Source organism: Entelurus aequoreus, linkage group LG12 (assembly GCF_033978785.1).
Source record: "Entelurus aequoreus isolate RoL-2023_Sb linkage group LG12, RoL_Eaeq_v1.1, whole genome shotgun sequence".
Lineage (NCBI taxonomy): Eukaryota > Metazoa > Chordata > Actinopteri > Syngnathiformes > Syngnathidae > Entelurus > Entelurus aequoreus.
Window position 1 is genome coordinate 62785522 of NC_084742.1, and position 20095 is coordinate 62805616.

The 20095-nt window shown below is 44.8% G+C and overlaps 1 protein-coding gene across 1 annotated transcript; it reads right to left on the reverse strand.

The window, feature by feature from the left end:
• Window positions 1-12086: 12086 nt before the first annotated feature.
• Window positions 12087-13977, reverse strand: tnnt2c (troponin T2c, cardiac). Its single transcript, XM_062067112.1, has one exon. The coding sequence runs from the start codon at window positions 13111-13113 to the stop codon at window positions 12340-12342; it is 774 nt and encodes a 257-aa protein (XP_061923096.1). The 5' UTR covers window positions 13114-13977; the 3' UTR covers window positions 12087-12339.
• Window positions 13978-20095: the final 6118 nt, after the last annotated feature.

A 20095-nucleotide genomic window follows, 5' to 3' on the forward strand; every position in this document is an offset into this window, starting at 1 on the left:
GTGGTGGGGAGAGGAGGTTGGCATCAGAAGGGGTATGGTGGTGAAGCATGTTGGAAAGTGGAAAAGTGTTCCGTGGTCTGACGAGTCCACATTTCAAATTGTTTTTGGAAACTGTGGACGTCGTGTCCTTTCGGACCAAAGAGGAAAAGAACCATCCGGAGCAATGTTCCGTCTAATTGTTCATGTGTGTGAGCAAACACAAAAAGTCCCTGAGCATTCAGTGGAGCACATGTGAGCAACATCACACGTGGCAATACCAGCAGCACGCCTGTCTCAAACCAATCTTTTATAATAACACTCAAATGAGAGTAGTCATTTTCATGAGATTATTTTGTAATATTTGTGATTTGGCCCACTTGTAATGAAAAGAAAATAAATCTTGTTTTTCATAAGCTGCGGATTAGTATTGTACAATATGTCTGGGTGGGGGTCCTGCTTTGTAAATCATTTGTACCCCTTTCAGAGATCACATTTAGTTGCCCTTAAACATCCTCATGTTGCACAATGAAATGTAAGCATAGGATGAAGTGTGCATTCCTGTAACTTTCTCTAGTAACAACATTCCATGATTAATATCAATAAAATAACATTAACAATAAATGACAGTAGAATAAGCACACGTATGACTGAGGAGTCATAGTGTAACTTTGTGTGGTGTTTGAGTTGTCCGACTTTTTGTGTGGCCATAAACGCACCAGTGGTTTAGTGGTATGCGTGTTGGTGACAGATGACAAAAGCCTTTTGCATACATTTAAATAATCATTAGTTTGTACTGATCCTTTTAAATGAATACAATAAAACAAATATAATAAATGCTTGGCAGAGGTCTAGGCAAATAGGTTAAAACGTTTAACCAAGACTGCTGAACCTTTATTTAAAACATTAACATCGAAGCTGTAGCCCACCTTCAGCATTGCAATGGTACTTTTAACTACTGCAAGATTTGAACTATCACAATAATTTTACTGTTTATATAAAAACTGTTTTTGGTCCGCTCAACTTTTGTCCAAAAAAAAAAAGTGTGTACAGAAAAATGGCATTGATTTCCTGCTGGGAAAACAAGATGTGAGCTGACAGGAGTCAATCAATAATGACTGAGCTAAGGCATCTCTTATATTTTTCACCTTGCAGTTTGGTCACCGTGGGTGTTTCAATACCCAACGCAACACCAAAATGCCCGCTGAGGGCTACCAGTCACAAAGCTTGATGTGGTAATTGGTCACGTTGTCGCCCCGGGCGTCCACAGAAGGCCGAGTGACCTCTGATTCCCTCCACAGTTGAGGCACGACAGCGCTACACCCCACATGTCACACCCTCTCTAGTACAAGCCCTGGCAAAAAGGATGACATCACCAGTAATCAGATGTTTAAATTTGTAGATAGACATGACCCAAAACTACATTTCAATCAGCAACTTTCTGGCTTTGAGAAACACTAACAATGATCTAGGAAATAAGTTGTGGCAGTCAGAAATACTGACTAACCCAATTTTAACCCAACTGCTGGGTCGAGGACGAACCCCTTATTTGAGTTACTTAAACTCAACATTTTGGGCATGCTATTTGCAGATGATGTGGTCCTGATGGCTTCATCTTCCCAGGATCTTCAGCTGTCACTGGATCGGTTCGCAGCCGAGTGTGAAGCGACTGGGATGGGAATCAGCATCTCTGAGTCCGAGTCCTTGGTTCTCGCCTGGAAAAGGGTGTAGTGCCATCTCCGGGTTAGGGGAGGAGACCTTGCCCCAAGTGGAGGAGTTCAAGTACCTCGGAGTCTTGTTCACGAGTGAGGGAAGGGTGGATCGTGAGATCGACGGGCGGATCGGTGCGGCGTCTTCAGTAATCGATCCGTTGTGGTGAAGAAGGAGCTGAGCCGGAAGGCAAAGCTCTCAATTTACCGGTCGATCTACGTTCCCATCCTCACCTATGGTCATGAGCTTTGGGTTATGACCGAAAGGACAAGATCACGGGTACAAGCGGCCGAAATGAGCTTCCTCCGCCGGGTGGTGGGTCTCTCCCTTAGAGATAGGGTGAGAAACTCTGTCATCCGGGAGGAGCTCAAAGTAAAGCCGCTGCCCCTCCACATGGAGAGGAGCCAGATGAGGTGGTTCGGTCATCTGGTCAGGATGCCACCCGAACGCCTCCCTAGGGAGGTGTTTAGGGCACGTCCGACCGGTTGGAGGCCACGGGGAAGACCCAGGTCACGTTGGGAAGACTATCTCTCCCGGCTGGCCTGGGAACGCCTCGGGATCCCCCGGGAGGAGCTGGACGAAGTGGCTGGGGAGAGGGAAGTCTGGGCTTCCCTGCTTAGGCTGCTGCCCCAGCGACCCGACCTCGGATAAGCGGAAGAAGATGGATGGATGGATGGATGGATGCATTTTGGGTTAGTTTTTTCAACCCAACTTTTGCGTTGAATTATTGAACCAAAAAGTGGAGTTATGATAACTTAATGTTGGGTTGTTCCCAACCAATTTATTGGGTTGTATTATTTAACCCAAAAGTTGAGTTATGCTAACTCAATGTTGGTTGATCCATAACCCAACTATTGGGTTGAATGTATTTAACACAAAAGCTGAGTTATGCTCACTAAAATGTTGGGTTATTCCAAACCCAACTATTGGGTTGCGCAATTTAGTGCTCCTTGACCCAATAGTTGGTTAAAAATGATCAATTTTACTGCTGGTTTGTCCTACTCCTTCACAACTACTGATCATAATGATTTTCATTCCATTAAAATATACTCAAAAGCAAGATATGAGTGACATTTATTTTTACAAGAATTGCCGTGTATGGTCATAGTAGTTCTATACAGCACGCTCAAATATTTTCATGTACATAAGATTGTGAATCATGTTAATGAGATTATCCTTAATAAAAATCCCTTCAATAAAAAAGTACCTTTTTATAAACAAACCAAAAAAGCCTTTTACCCTACAATGCGTTACTCATTGAAAAACAACCAAAAAATGGTTCATAGTTTTGAAAACCCAGAAATTGAGTTAAAATAATACCCTTATAACCCCCAAAATGGATTGCTCTTCATAAAAATAACTCCAAAATTCAACTCAACACTCGCAACTCATAAATTGGGTTATCAAAATCACCCAGTGTGCAGAGTGAAAAAATATATGAAATGACTCAACTCTGAGGAAAATAAATATGGAATCATTAAAAACCCACCAGCAGTACTTCCTTGCATCACGTCTGGCTTTCACAACAGCTTGCAGCCTCTGAGGCGTGGACTTAACGAGTGGCAAACAGTTCTCTTCATCAATCTTGCTCCAACTTTCTCGGATTGCTGTTGTCAGATCAGCTTTGCGAGTTAGTCTTGTCAGGGACAGTTTTCTTCAATTCCCACCACAGATTTTGTATTGAAATCCGGACTATTTGCAGGCAACGACACTGACTTTGTGTATCTTTCTTCAAGGGTTTACAGTTTTTGCTCTGTAACTAGATGCATTGTCATCTTGAAAAATGATGTCATATTCCCCAAACATCTTTTCCATTGATGGAATAAGAGACATGTCCAAAATGTCGATGTAAACGTATGCATTTATTGAAGGTGTAATGACAGCCATCTCCCCAGTGCCATTACCGGACATGCAGCTCCCATATCATCAATTACTAGTCGACCTTATAACTATCATCTTCACATCTTCACCTTCACCAGTGCAGATTTGAGATTCATTACTGAAAATGACTTTCATTCCGTCATCCACAGTTCACCATTGCTTTTCTTTAGAACTTTGTTTTTTCCCCCGTTTAGGTGTTAAAGATAGCTTTAATTAGGTTTTCTGTATTTTTTTGCTGAAATAGCAACATCCATCCATCCATCCATCTTCTAACGGTTCTCCGAGAAAGCCCAGACTTCCCTCTCCCCAGCCATTTTGTCCAGCTCCTCCCGGGAGATCCTGAGGCGTTCCCAGGCCAGCCGGGAGACATAGTCTTCCCAACGTTTCCTGGGTCTTCCCCGTGGCCTCCTACCAGTCGGACGTGCCCGAAACACCTCCCTAGGGAGGCGTTCGGGTGGCATCCTGACCAGATGCCCGAACCACCTCATCTTGAATTAAATAGCCAAGACTTCCCTCTCCCCAGTCACTTTGTCCAGCTCCTCCCGGGGGATCCCGAGGCGTTCCCAGGCCAGCCGGGAGACATAGTCTTCCCAACGTTTCCTGGGTCTTCCCCGTGGCCTCCCACCAATCAGACGTGCCCGAAACACCTCCCTAGGGAGGCGTTCTGGTGGCATCCTGACCAGATGCCCGAACCACCTCATCTTGAATTAAATAGCCAAGACTTCCCTCTCCCCAGCCACTTTGTCCAGCTCCTCCCGGGGGATACCGAGGCGTTCTCAGGCCACCCGGGAGACATAGTCTTCCCAACGTTTCCTGGGTCTTCCCCGTGGCCTCCCACCAATCGGACGTGCCCGAAACACCTCCCTAGGGAGGCGTTCTGGTGGCATCCTGACCAGATGCCCGAACCACCTCATCTTGAATTAAATAGCCAAGACTTCCCTCTCCCCAGCCATTTTGTCCAGCTCCTCCCGGGGGTTCCTGAGGCGTTCCCAGGCCACCCGGGAGACATAGTCTTCCCAACGTTTCCTGGGTCTTCCCCGTGGCCTCCCACCAATCGGACGTGCCCGAAACACCTCCCTAGGGAGGCGTTCTGGTGGCATCCTGACCAGATGCCCGAACCACCTCATCTTGAATTAAATAGCCAAGACTTCCCTCTCCCCAGCCACTTTGTCCAGCTCCTCCCGGGGGATACCGAGGCGTTCCCAGACCACCCGGGAGACATAGTCTTCCCAACGTTTCTTGGGTCTTCCCCGTGGCTTCCTACCAGTCAGACGTGCCCGAAATACCTCCCTAGAGAGGCGTTCTGGTGGCATCCTGACCAGATGCCCGAACCACCTCATCTTGAATTAAATAGCCAAGACTTCCCTCTCCCCAGCCACTTTGTCCAGCTCCTCCCGGGGGATACCGAGGCGTTCCCAGGCCACCCGGGAGACATAGTCTTCCCAACGTTTCCTGGGTCTTCCCCGTGGCCTCCTACCAGTCGGACGTGCCCGAAACACCTCCCTAGAGAGGCGTTCGGGTGGCATCCTGACCAGATGCCCGAACCACCTCATCTTGAATTAAATAGCCAAGACTTCCCTCTCCCCAGCCACTTTGTCCAGCTCCTCCCGGGGGATACCGAGGCGTTCCCAGGCCACCCGGGAGACATAGTCTTCCCAATGTTTCCTGGGTCTTCCCCGTGGCCTCCTACCAGTCGGATGTGCCCGAAACACCTCCCTAGAGAGGAGTTCGGGTGGCATCCTGACCAGATGCCCGAACCACCTCATCTTGAATTAAATAGCCAAGACTTCCCTCTCCCCAGCCACTTTGTCCAGCTCCTCCCGGGGGATCCCGAGGCGTTCCCGGGCCAGCCGGGAGACATAGTCTTCCCAACGTTTCCTGGGTCTTCCTCGTGGCCTCCCACCAATCGGACGTGCCCGAAACACCTCCCTAGGGAGGCGTTCGGGTGGCATCCTGACCAGATGCCTGAACCACCTCATCTTGAATTAAATAGCCAAGACTTCCCTCTCCCCAGTCACTTTGTCCAGCTCCTCCCGGGGGTTCCTGAGGCGTTCCCAGGCCACCCGGGAGACATAGTCTTCCCAACGTTTCCTGGGTCTTCCCCATGGCCTCCCACCAATCGGACGTGCCCGAAACACCTCCCTAGGGAGGCGTTCTGGTGGCATCCTGACCAGATGCCCGAACCACCTCATCTTGAATTAAATAGCCAAGACTTCCCTCTCCCCAGCCACTTTGTCCAGCTCCTCCCGGGGGATACCGAGGCGTTCCCAGGCCACCCGGGAGACATAGTCTTCCCAACGTTTCCTGGGTCTTCCCCGTGGCCTCCTGCCGGTCGGACGTGCCCTAAACACCTCCCTAGGGAAGCGTTTGGGTGGCATCCTGACCAGATGGCCGAACCACCTCATCAGAGCTTCTCACCCTATCTCTAAGAGAGAGACCTGCCACCCGGTGGAGGAAACTCATTTCGGCCGCTTGTACCCGTGATCTTGTCCTTTCGGTCATAACCCAAAGCTCATGACCATAGGTGAGGATGGGAACGTAGATCGACCGGTAAATTGAGAGCTTTGCCTTCCGGCTCAGCTCCTTCGTCACCACAACGGATCGATACAGCGTCCGCATTACTGAAGACGCCGCACCGAATCCGCCTGTCGATGTCACGATCCACTCTTCCCTCACTCGTGAACAAGACTCCGAGGTACTTGAACTCCTCCACTTGGGGAAAGGTCTCCTCCCCAACCCGGAGATGGCACTCCACCCTTTTCCGGGCGAGAACCGTGGACTCGGACTTGGAGGTGCTGATTCCCATCCCAGTCGCTTCATATTCAAATAGCAACATGGCTTCAAATTAACTGTTTGAACCCTAAATTGTAACAAAACAGTCTCAATGTGTGTTCTCTTTGAAGAAACAATCATTCAACGAAATTCGGGTCAACATGAATCAAAATAAAATAGAGCAGGTAAAGGAATTTAAATATTTGGGTGCTATTTTGTACCCTAAGCTAAAATTTGATGGCCATATTATGAAAACGACTAAGACCATAAAAATAAGTATAAACTTTAAGCTATAAGCTATAAGCTAGACTTTTGACAAGAACAAGAAAGTTTGATCATATTACACCTATTCTGTATATACCTTTATATACATATATACATATATATATACCTATACTGGCTCACCTGCACTGGCTTCCTGTGCACTTAAGATGTGACTTTAAGGTTTTACTACTTACGTATAAAATACTACACGGTCTAGCTCCATCCTATCTTGCTGATTGTATTGTACCATATGTCCCGGCAAGAAATCTGCGTTCAAAGAACTGCGGTGTCATGATCCGTGGCCCGGATCATGTTTTTGTTATATTCTGTTAGTTTTGGACTCCCCTAGTTCCTGTTTTTGTGCACCCTTGTTTGTTTTTAGTCACCATGGGTGCTTATTGTTTCCACCTGTCTCTGATTGGTGCTCGGAACGCTCACCTGTTTTCCGAGCACTAATCAGAGGGACTATTTAAGCCTGCCTTTGCCGGTCGGTCGGCCTGGCTTCATTGTTTGCTTCATGCAACAAGTTACGTGAGTATTCCTTGTCTTTTGCCTATGCTAAGTGGTAGCCTTAGCTTCGAGTGCGATCGGCACGTTGTTCCGTCGGCTTGTTTTCTGTTTTGGCACTTGTTCGAGTTTTTTGAGAATAAATCATGTTCCTACCTGCACGTCCTGTCCGGAGTGGTCCGTTTGCATCCCGGGGGAAACAAACCTCGCAGCAAGTTGCGACCCCCCGCACGTGACATCCGGCTTATTGGTGATTCCCAGAGCCCAAAAAAAGTCTGCGGGCTATAGAGCGTTTTCTATTGGGGCTCCAATACTATGGAATGCCCTCCTGGTAACAGTTAGAGATGCTACCTCAGTAGAAGCATTTAAGTCCCATCTTAAAACTCATTTGAATACTCTAGCCTTTAAATAGACTCCCCTTTTTAGACCAGTTGATCGGCCGTCTCTTTTCTGCTCTGCCCCCCTCTCTTTCGTGGAGCACAGATTCGGTGACCACAGATGAGGCGCAAGCTGTCCAAAGTCGGGACACGGGGTGGACCACTCCTCTGTGCATCAGTTGGGGACGTCTCTGCGCTGCTGACCCGTCTCCACTCAAGATGATCTCCTGCTGGCACCACTATGGACTGGACTCTCACTATTATGTTAGATCCACTATGGACTGGACTCTCACTATTATGTTAGATCCACTATGGACTGGACTCTCACTATTATGTTAGATCCACTATGGACTGGACTCTCACTATTATGTTAGATCCACTATGGACTGGACTCCTACAATATTATGATAGATCCACTATGGACTAGACTCCCACGGTATTATGTTAGATCCACTATGGACTGGACTCTCACTATTATGTTAGGTCCACTATGGACTGGACTCTCACAATATTATGTTAGATCCACTATGGACTGGACTCTCACAATATTATGTTTGATCCACTATGGACTGGACTCTCACTATTATGTTAGATGCACTATGGACTGGACTCTCACTATTATGTTAGATCCACTATGGACTGGACTCTCACTATTATGTTAGATCCACTATGGACTGGACTCTCACTATTATGTTAGATCCACTATGGACTGGACTCTCACTATTATGTTAGATCCACTATGGACTGGACTTTCACAATATTATGTTAGATCCACTATGGACTGGACTCTCACTATTATGTTGGATCCACTATGGACTGGACTCTCACTATTATGTTAGATCCACTATGGACTGGACTCTCACTATTATGTTAGATCCACTATGGACTGGACTTTCACAATATTATGTTAGATCCACTATGGACTGGACTCTCACTATTATGTTGGATCCACTATGGACTGGACTCTCACTATTATGTTAGATCCACTATGGACTGGACTCCTACAATATTATGATAGATCCACTATGGACTAGACTCCCACTGTATTATGTTAGATCCACTATGGACTGGACTCTCACTATTATGTTGGATCCACTATGGACTGGACTCTCACTATTATGTTGGATCCACTATGGACTGGACTCTCACTATTATGTTAGATCCACTATGGACTGGACTCTCACTATTATGTTGGATCCACTATGGACTGGACTCTCACTATTATGTTAGATCCACTATGGACTGGACTCTCACTATTATGTTAGATCCACTATGGACTGGACTCTCACTATTATGTTGGATCCACTATGGACTGGACTCTCACTATTATGTTAGATCCAATATGGACTGGACTCTCACTATTATGTTAGATCCACTATGGACTGGACTCCTACAATATTATGATAGATCCACTATGGACTAGACTCCCACGGTATTATGTTAGATCCACTATGGACTGGACTCTCACTATTATGTTAGGTCCACTATGGACTGGACTCTCACAATATTATGTTAGATCCACTATGGACTGGACTCTCACAATATTATGTTTGATCCACTATGGACTGGACTCTCACTATTATGTTAGATCCACTATGGACTGGACTCTCACTATTATGTTAGGTCCACTATGGACTGGACTCTCACAATATTATGTTAGATCCACTATGGACTGGACTCTCACTATTATGTTAGATCCATTATGGACTGGACTCTCACTATTATGTTAGGTCCACTATGGACTGGACTCTCACAATATTATGTTAGATCCACTATGGACTGGACTCTCACTATTATGTTAGATCCACTATGGACTGGATTTTCACAATATTATGTTAGATCCACTATGGACTGGACTCTCACTATTATGTTAGATCCACTATGGACTGGACTCCTACAATATTATGCTAGATCCACTATGGACTGGACTCTCACTATTATGCTAGATCCACCATGGACTGGACTCTCACACTATTATGTTAGATCCACTCGACGTCCATTGCATCCCGCCACCTCAACAGTTTTTCCCCCTCGGCCATCAGACACACGAACAATAACAAGATCTGATAGCTCAGTTACAGCTCATTTTATTACCTATTCCGTGTTATCTGTGTTTTATGTTGCACCAAGAAAAATTCCTAGTTTGTGAACCCGTTCTCAAACAATGGCAATAAAAACTATTCTCATTCTGATGCGGCCCTAGAGCTAAAATGAGTTTGACACCCCTGCCTTAGGGTGATTCAATATGTTTTCCTCAGAATTAATTCAACACAATCGTGCTCAGGTGTGTCAACATTGAGATTAAGTTGAAGAAAAGCACATAACCCCGGTCAGAGTTGAAGGCTGTCAATCACACAACACATAGTCTCATCAGGGGGACGCTAATGAGTTAGTCCCCTTCGTGATCCACAGCTGCTGTTCGGCTCACACACACACACCTCTCAGTATGCATCACCACAAGGCGTCGTTTTCTTTTCAAGCTAAATTGGATTCATCACCGTGTTGGTTGGACACCGCGGCAGGTAAGCTAGATCAGGTGTATTATCTTCCATCGGCCGCATGTTGCTCGGTCAATGCAGACTTGAGGAAACATGTCCTTCTTTGCACGTGTGGCCGGAGAGCCCATTAATGTGTCAATTATGGGCCTTTTTGCCCCCCCCCCTCACGCCGCCATCAATACAAAGCGCCCACCTTGAAGCTCAAGTGGCAGGGTGTGGGTGTGCAGGAGACGGGCATACAAGGCCTGACAGTATGCGAGGCCTCTCCCAGTCTCCATGGAAACCGGCAGCCATGTCTGGGAAGGGCTCTTAATGGGCCTGTCATGGCCTTGAGAGCACGACAGCGCTGGGGTCTGCGGCCCGAGTGACAATACAGAAGTGCTTCAGCGCCACCTCCGATGGCAGCCTGGATGAACTACAACTTGTTGATTTGGAAAAAATGCTCCACATGCTCAAACTACAGACAGAATATTAATAACATGGGCTGCTGTACCAGCAGGTGCTCTGGCGCCCTCATGTGGACACTATAGAACTAATAATAATTATAATTGCATAACCACAATAATAACCTATCAGAATTCATGATTATATATTAAAATTAAATGTTGTTTATATGTTACAAACGAAAAAATGCTGGGTTATTATGATTACCCAGTTTATGAGTTGCGAGTGTTGGGTTAAATTTTGGAGTTATTTTTAAAAAGAGCAATCCATTTTTGGGGTTATAAGGGTATTATTTTAACTCATTTTCTGGGTTTCCAAACGATGAACCATGAAAATGAGTAACGCATTTTAGGGTAACAAGATTTCTTAAAGTCAAACTGTACTTTTTTCTTGAAGGGAATTTTACTAAAAATGTATCTTATTAACATTATTTACAATCACACATTTTATGTACATGAAAGTATTTGAGCATACACGGCAATTCTTGTAAAAAAAAAAAAAAAAAAAAATGTCACTCATATCTTGCTTTTGAGTATATTTTAATGGAATAAAAATAATGTTGATCAGTAGTTGTGAAGGAGTAGGACAAACCAGCAGTAAAAAGTATAATTTTTAACCAACTATTAGGTCAAGGAGCGCTAAATTGCCTAACCCAATAGTTGGGTTTGGAAGAACTCAACATTGTAGTGAGCATAACTCAGCTTTTGTGTTAAATACATTCAACCCAATAGTTGGGTTATGGGTCAACCAACATTGAGTTAGCATAACTCAACTTTTGGGTTAAATAATTCAACCCAATAGTTTGGTTGGGAACAACCCAACATTAAGTTATCATAACACAACTTTTTGGTTAAATAATTCAACGCAAAAGTTGGGTTGAAGAAATTAACCCAAAATGTTGAGTTGAAATAACTCAAATAAGGGGTTTGCCCTTTTCTGAACCAACAGTTGGGTTAATTTTCCAACATTAAGTTATCATAACACAACTTTTTGGTTAAATAATTCAACGCAAAAGTTGGGTTGAAGAAATTAACCCAAAATGTTGAGTTAAAATAACTCAAATAAGGAGTTTGCCCTTTTCTGAACCAACAGTTGGGTTAATTTTCCAACATTAAGTTATCATAACACAACTTTTTGGTTAAATAATTCAACGCAAAAGTTGGGTTGAAGAAATTAACCCAAAATGTTGAGTTAAAATAACTCAAATAAGGGGTTTGCCCTTTTCTGAACCAACAGTTGGGTTAATTTTCCAACATTAAGTTATCATAACACAACTTTTTGGTTAAATAATTCAACGCAAAAGTTGGGTTGAAGAAATTAACCCAAAATGTTGAGTTAAAATAACTCAAATAAGGGGTTTGCCCTTTTCTGAACCAACAGTTGGGTTAATTTTCCAACATTAAGTTATCATAACACAACTTTTTGGTTAAATAATTCAACGCAAAAGTTGGGTTGAAGAAATTAACCCAAAATGTTGAGTTAAAATAACTCAAATAAGGGGTTTGCCCTTTTCTGAACCAACAGTTGGGTTAATTTTCCAACATTAAGTTATCATAACACAACTTTTTGGTTAAATAATTCAACGCAAAAGTTGGGTTGAAGAAATTAACCCAAAATGTTGAGTTAAAATAACTCAAATAAGGGGTTTGCCCTTTTCCGAACCAACAGTTGGGTTAATTTCCCAAGACTGAACGGAAGCTACAAATACAAATGTTATGAAAGTATGATTTCTGAAAGCACGACAAAACAGTTTCTGGTGGAGGCTGCAGATCGCCAACTTTAATAATCACTATGTGAATAAATTAGATCGACGTCAGTGACTCCGCCCCTCAGCATTAACGCCTGCCCCAGAATATGTCCTCGAAAAAAAGTCGGATACAAACAAGACAACAAGTCCGGGAAAGGTTTCCTCACTTCCAGGACCCAGACTTGCCCTTGGCCCCGCGGGTGGTCTTGGACGCTTTGGAGCCGCGCTGGTGGTCGCTGACGCGGTTCCTGAGAACGTAGATGTCGTACTTCTGTCGCTTGAGCTTCTCCGCCAGCTGGAACTTCTCAGCGTGGAGCCCATGGAGCCACGCCCAGAGGTCCTGCGCCTTCTCCGCCAGCTTCTCCTGGTTGAGGTGGTCGATGTTGAGCGGCTTGCGGCGCTCCAGTAGCGCCTTCTTCTTCTCCTCGCGCGCCGTCAGCTTCTTGCCCTTCTTCTGGTCCACCTTCTGCAGGTAGCCGCCGAAGGACTTGTTGGTGAAGATCTTTTTCTTCTTGGCCTCCTCCTCGGCGCGGAGCTTGGCCGCCTCCTCCTCGCGCCTCGCCCGCTCCTCGGTCACCCTGGCCTGGCGCTCCCGCTCCTCCTCGGCGCGGACCCGCTGTTGCTCGGCGCGGTCGGAGCGGCGGCGCTCGATGCGGTTGCGCAGGTCCACCAGTTCCTCCTCTTCCTTCTGGCGGTTGGAGAAATGCACCTCAATGAGGCTCTGGAGGTCATTGAAGTCCTTCTCCAGTCTCTTGCGGTGCAGGTCGTCGAAGTCCACCTTCTCGCCATCCGGCAGCTTCGGGGGGGCGATGTTTGGTACATAAGTGGTTTTGTGTCGAGGTTTGGACTCTTCCTCCTGTTCTGTCTCCTCTTCCAGCTCCTCTTCGTACTCCTCCTGCTCTTCATCCTCCTGTTCGTACTCCTCTGTGTCTGACATGTCTTAAGGTGGCTCTCCGCAAATCACCAGAACCACCAAGACCAGCTGGGTGTCTGAAGACTGGACTCACGGGCGCGCTATTTGGGCCTTTTTTAAGGCTTTGCAGGGACCATGTGACCCAGCAGAGTCTCCAGGGGAGTGGGTCAGCAACGGGGCAGATTTGGAGACAGATGGAAGCATCTATTTTCTCCAAGTCTTTCAGGCTTGCATACCTCCTAAAGACCCCCTTGCTGTAGTCTGACCCCTGGGCACGCCTCATTCCCTTGTAAGGACAAAATGAGAGACCTTTTCGGATGTCCAACAGTTGCGTACACACACTTGCGCGGCGCGGCGTAATAACCGTGGCCAATAAAAGGCTGCTGATAAGCTGTGGAAGCAGCTAGCGCACCAAAATACTTCCATAAATCAGCTCGGTGACGTGCTATAGGGGCAGCCTGTAGGCGCACAAATTGGTGGACATGTTAATCCACGGTGATGGCGTAAAAAGGAGTACTAGCATTTTAATGATGGTAGCAGTGAGCGGCTGTCACTGATGTGAAACCATCACCACTAAAAACAAGGTAATCAAAAAGGTTAACCAACGAACGAGATTTCTCTACAGAATTTCCTCTCTGGTCAACAAAAGCACCTTGAGGATTCTGGCGGGAACTCTCGTTCAACCCTTTTTCGATTACGCATGCACCTCCTGGTACCCTAGCACCTCCAAAACCCTCAAATCAAAACTCCAAACATCTCAGAACAAGCTAGTCAGGTTACTTCTAGACCTCCACCCCAGATCCCACCTCACTCCTACCCACTTCTCTAAAGTGGGCTGGCTCAAGGTGGAGGACAGAGTTAAACAACTTGCACTGAGCCTAGTCTATAAAATCCGCTACACCTCCCTGATACCGAAGTACATGTCAAACTACTTCCTTAACGTAAATGACCGCCATAACCACAACACCAGGGGGTGCTCCACTAACCACGTTAAACCCAGATTCCGAACTAACAAAGGTCTTAACTCATTCTCTTTCTATGCCACATCAATGTGGAATGCGCTCCCAACAGGTATAAAAGAAAGGGCATCTCTATCCTCCTTCAAAACCGCAATAAAAGTTCACCTCCAGGCAGCTACAACCCTAAACTAACACCCTCCCCGGATTGCTAATAATCAAATGTAAACAATCAAATGCAGATTCTTTTTCATATGCCTTCTGATCTCTCTCTCTCTCTCTCTCTCTCTCTATGTCCACTACTTGATGTCCATCCCCCCCCCTCCCTCCACACCCCTGATTGTAAATAATGTAAATAATTCAATGTGATTATCTTGTGTGATGACTGTATTATGATGATAGTATATATGATAGTATATATCTGTATCATGAATCAATTTAAGTGGACCCCGACTTAAACAAGTTGAAAAACTTATTCGGGTGTTACCATTTAGAGGTCAATTGTACGGAATATGTACTTCACTGTGCAACCTACTAATAAAAGTCTCAATCAATCAATCAATCAATCAAAAAACAAACAACGGATGAGGAGATGCTGCTCCGTTATTGATTGAAGTAAAGTCTGAATGTCATTAAAACAGTTAGCGCCATCTTCTGACACTTCTTCCACTCCCGTCCTTGCACGCTACACCGCTACAACAAAGACGACGGGGGAGAAGACGCCGTCGAAGGTGAGACACGTGAATAAGACCGCCCACAAAAGCGACTGTCAGAAAGCGACTTGAAGATGATGTGTAAAACATCATCTATGCAACATTTAGACCAAAGAACCACCATCACATGTTATGTAGACCACAGGGAAGTATTTTACGTTTAGAAAAAAGTAATAATAATATGACCCCTTTAATGCGCCTTATAATCCGGTATGAAAATAGACCCGACTAGACCCGCTCATCAGCAGTGCGCCTTAAATAATTCGGTGCGCCCTATGGTCCGGAAAATACGGTACAAATGTGTTCTTCATTCGGTGACCACAGATTATGCGCTAGCTGTCCAAAGTCGGGACCCAGGGTGGACCACTCATATGTGCATCAGTTGGTGACGTCTCTGCACTGCTGACCTGTCTCCACTCAAGATGATCTCCTGCTGGCCCCACTATCAATCAATCAATCAATCAATCAATGTTTATTTATATAGCCCTAAATCACAAGTGTCTCAAAGGGATGTACAAGCCACAACGACATCCTCGGTACAGAGCCCACATACGGGCAAGGAAAACTCACCCCAGTGGGACGTCAATGTGAATGACTATGAGAAACCTTGGAGAGGACCGCATATGTGGGTAACCCCCCCCCCCCCCCCCCCTCTAGGGGAGACCGAAAGCAATGGATGTCGAGTAGTCTGACATAATATTGTGAAAGTCCAACACATCAGCGAAAGTCCAGTCCATGGTGGGGCCAGCAGGAACCATCCCGAGCGGAGACGGGTCAGCAGCGTAGAGATGTCCCCATCCGATGAACAGGCTAGCGGTCCACCCCGGGTTGGGAGCAGAGTAGAAAATAAAATAAAAGAAACGGCAGATCAACTGGTCTAAAACTATGGACTGGACTCTCACTATTATGTTAGATCCACTATGGACTGGACTCACACTATTATGTTAGATCCACTATGGACTGGACTCCTACAATATTATGATATATCCACTATGGACTAGACTCCCTCGATGTTATGTTAGATCCACTATGGACTGGACTCTCACAATATTATGTTTGATCCACTATGGACTGGACTTTCCCTATTATGTTAGATCCACTACGGACTGGACTCTCACTATTATGTTAGATCCACTATGGACTAGACTCCCTCGATGTTATGTTAGATCCACTATGGACTGGACTCTCACAATATTATGTTTGATCCACTATGGACTGGACTTTCACTATTATGTTAGATCCACTACGGACTGGACTCTCACTATTATGTTAGATCCACTATGGACTGGACTATCACTATTATGTTAGATCCACTATGGACTGGACTATCACTATTATGTTAGATCCACTATGGACTGGACTATCACTATTATGTTAGATCCACTACGGACTGGACTCTCACTATTATGTTAGATCCACTGTGGACTGGACTCTCACTATTATGTTAGATCCACTATGGACTGGACTATCACTATTATGTTAGATCCACTATGGACTGGACTATCACTATTATGTTAGATCCACTACGGACTGGACTCTCACTATTATGTTAGATTCACTAAGGACTGGACTCTCACTATTATGTTAGATCCACTGCGGACTGGACTCTAACTATTATGTTAGATCCACTGTGGACTGGACTCTCACTATTATGTTAGATCCACTATGGACTGGACTATCACTATTATGTTAGATCCACTATGGACTGGACTCACACTATTATGTTAGATCCACTATGGACTGGACTCTCACTATTATGTTAGATCCACTATGGACTGGACTCTCACACTATTATGTTAGATCCACTATGGACTGGACTCTCACACTATTATGTTAGATCCACTATGGACTGGACTCTCACACTATTATGTTAGATCCACTATGGACTGAACTCTCACTATTATGTTAGATCCACTATGGACTTGACTCTCACTATTATGTTAGATCCACTATGGACTGGACTCTCACACTATTATGTTAGATCCACTATGGACTGGACTCTCACACTATTTTGTTAGATCCACTATGGACTGAACTCTCACTATTATGTTAGATCCACTATGGACTGGACTCTCACAATATTATGTTAGATCCACTATGGACTGGACTATTATGCTAGATCCACTTAACGTCCATTGCACCGGTCTAAATCCTTGTCTTGCATAAGAATTTAGAATGATAGGCAAAATACCCCCCCCAAAAATTCTCCAGCTTCCTTCAATTCCCAGTGTCGTGTGTTTAAAGGAGGCTTGGCGCCACACTCCACTTTCAGCCACACTCCACTTCCTGCGGGAACAACCATCAGCAAGATGAGCTTCACGTTACCGTCATCTTCCTTAATGTCTCCACTTTGGAAAGTAATTCAAACATCGGTGATTTTCCGAGGCTCTACGCTCCAGGGTGGATTAGTCGGAGGAATGGCTCCCGAGCTGTAACATTTAAACACAGACGTGTTATTTGTAGACCAGGACAAAAGGCACTTTTGGGAAGGATGAGCTAGCTAAGTGACAGGAGGGACAGGTGCTCTCTGGCGCCCAGGAATCCCAATTTAAAAAAAATCCCCCCCCCCCCCATGCGCCTCCTTGGGCCTGTGACGCTGATGGCTGCTGCCATGCAAAAAAACAAAACAAAACAAAAAAAAACTCATTATCTGCAGTCGTGTTGAGTTTCAGTCTCGCTCCTAATCTTGACGTGAAGAGAAGCTAAACGAGGCCTTGGACTTCAACACCTGTCGAGCTCTGCTGAAACATGCCCAGAGCACAGCAGGTGGTCCCAGTCCAGGGACAACTGTGTTTGTCTCACGACTACAAATAGCTGCCCAAAAGAATGTCGCTATTTAATAGCGGAATTCTTCTGCCACCTTCCCAGCAGATGTTAGTTTCAATACAACAATAAAGCTGATGGATCTCCACCAGTTTCCCTTCTTTATCAATCAATCAATCAATGTTTATTTATATAGCCCAAAATCACAACTGTCTCAAAGGGCTGCACAAGCCACAACGACATCCTTGGTTCAGAGCCCACATAAGGGCAAGGAAAAACTCACAACCCAGTGGGACGTCGATGTGAATGACTATGAAACCTTGGAGAGGACCGCAGATGTGGGTGACCCCCCAACCCCTCTAGGGGGGACCGGATGTAATGGACGTCGAGTCGGTCTAGCACAGGGGTCGGCAACCCAAAATGTTGAAAGAGCCATATTGGACCAAAAATACAAAAACAAATCTGTCTGGAGCCGCAAAAAATTAAAAGCCATATTACATGTGTCATGAGATATAAATTGAATTAAGAGGACTTAAAGGAAACTAAATGACCTCAAATATAGCTACAAATGAGGCATAATGATGCAATATCATTGTACATATCGCTAGCCTAAATAGCATGTTAGCATCGATTAGCTAGCATTAATGCAGTGACCAAATATGTCTGATTAGCACTCCACACAAGTCAATAACATCAACAAAACTCACCTTTGTGCACTCATGTACAACGTTAAAAGTGTGGTGGACAAAATGAGACAGAAAAAGAAGTGGCATAAAACACGTCCTAGAAAGTCGGAGAAAGTTATGCATGTAAAACTATACGGTGAGTTCAAGGACCGCCAAAATTAGTGGGACAAAACGGCGCTTGCCAAATACTCGAATCAGTGAAGCATGTTTAATATAAACAGTGTGATTTATAACAATTAGGGAGGTTTGTGTCATGTTTGTCCTCCTACAGAAACCATACTAAAACAAAAAAATAGATTTTTTTCCCCTCATCTTTTTCCATTCTTCATACATTTTTGAAAAATCTCCAGAGAGCCACTAGGGCGGCGCTAAAGAGCCGCATGCGGCTCTAGAGCCGCGGTTTGCCGACCCCTGGTCTAGCATAATATTGTGAAAGTCCAGTCCATAGTGGATCTAACATAATAGTGGGAGTCCAGTCCATAGTGGATCTAACATAATAGTGAGAGTCCAGTCCATAGTGGATCTAACATAATAGTGTGAGAGTCCAGTCCATAGTGGATCTAACATAATATTGTGAGAGTCCAGTCCATAGTGGATCTAACATAATAGTGTGAGAGTCCAGTCCATAGTGGATCTAACATAATAGTGTGAGTCCAGTCCATAGTGGATCTAACATAATAGTGAGAGTCCAGTCCATAGTGGTTCTAACATAATAGTGAGAGTCCAGTCCATAGTGGATCTAACATAATAGTGTGAGAGTCCAGTCCATAGTGGATCTAACATAATAGTGTGAGTCCAGTCCATAGTGGATCTAACATAATAGTGTGAGTCCAGTCCATAGTGGATCTAACATAATAGTGTGAGAGTCCAGTCCATAGTGGATCTAACATAATAGTGTGAGTCCAGTCCATAGTGGATCTAACATAATAGTGAGAGTCCAGTCCATATTGGATCTAACATAATAGTGTGAGAGTCCAGTCCATAGTGGATCTAACATAATAGTGAGAGTCCAGTCCATAGTGGATCTAACATAATAGTGAGAGTCCAGTCCATAGTGGATCTAACATAATAGTGAGAGTCCAGTACATAGTGGATATAACATAATAGTGAGAGTCCAGTCCATAGTGGTTCTAACATAATAGTGAGAGTCCAGTCCATAGTGGATCTAACATAATAGTGTGAGAGTCCAGTCCATAGTGGATCTAACATAATAGTGAGAGTCCAGTCCATAGTGGATCTAACATAATATTGTGAAAGTCCAGTCCATAGTGGATCTAACATAATATTGTGAAAGTCCAGTCCATAGTGGATCTAACATAATAGTGGGAGTCCAGTCCATAGTGGATCTAACATAATAGTGGGAGTCCAGTCCATAGTGGATCTAACATAAAAGTGTGAGAGTCCAGTCCATAGTGGATCTAACATAATAGTGTGAGAGTCCAGTCCATAGTGGATCTAACATAATAGTGGGAGTCCAGTCCATAGTGGATGTAACATAATAGTGAGAGTCCAGTCCATAGTGGATCTAACGTAATAGTATGAGAGTCCAGTCCATAGTGGATCTAACATAATAGTGAGAGTCCAGTCCATAGTGGATCTAACATAATAGTGAGAGTCCAGTCCATAATGGATCTAACATAATAGTGAAAGTCCAGTCCATAGTGGATCTAACATAAGAGTGTGAGAGTCCAGTCCATAGTGGATCTAACATAATATTGTGAAAGTCCAGTCCATAGTGGATCTAACATAATATTGTGAAAGTCCAGTCCATAGTGGATCTAACATAATAGTGTGACAGTCCAATCCATAGTGGATCTAACATAATAGTGAGAGTCCAGTCCATAGTGGATCTAACATAATAGTGTGAGAGTCCAGTCCATAGTGGATC

Excerpts from the sequence above, each read along its gene's own strand:
- tnnt2c (XM_062067112.1), bottom strand. The coding sequence starts at position 13,113 with ATGTCAGACACAGAGGAGTACGAACAGGAGGATGAAGAGCAGGAGGAG.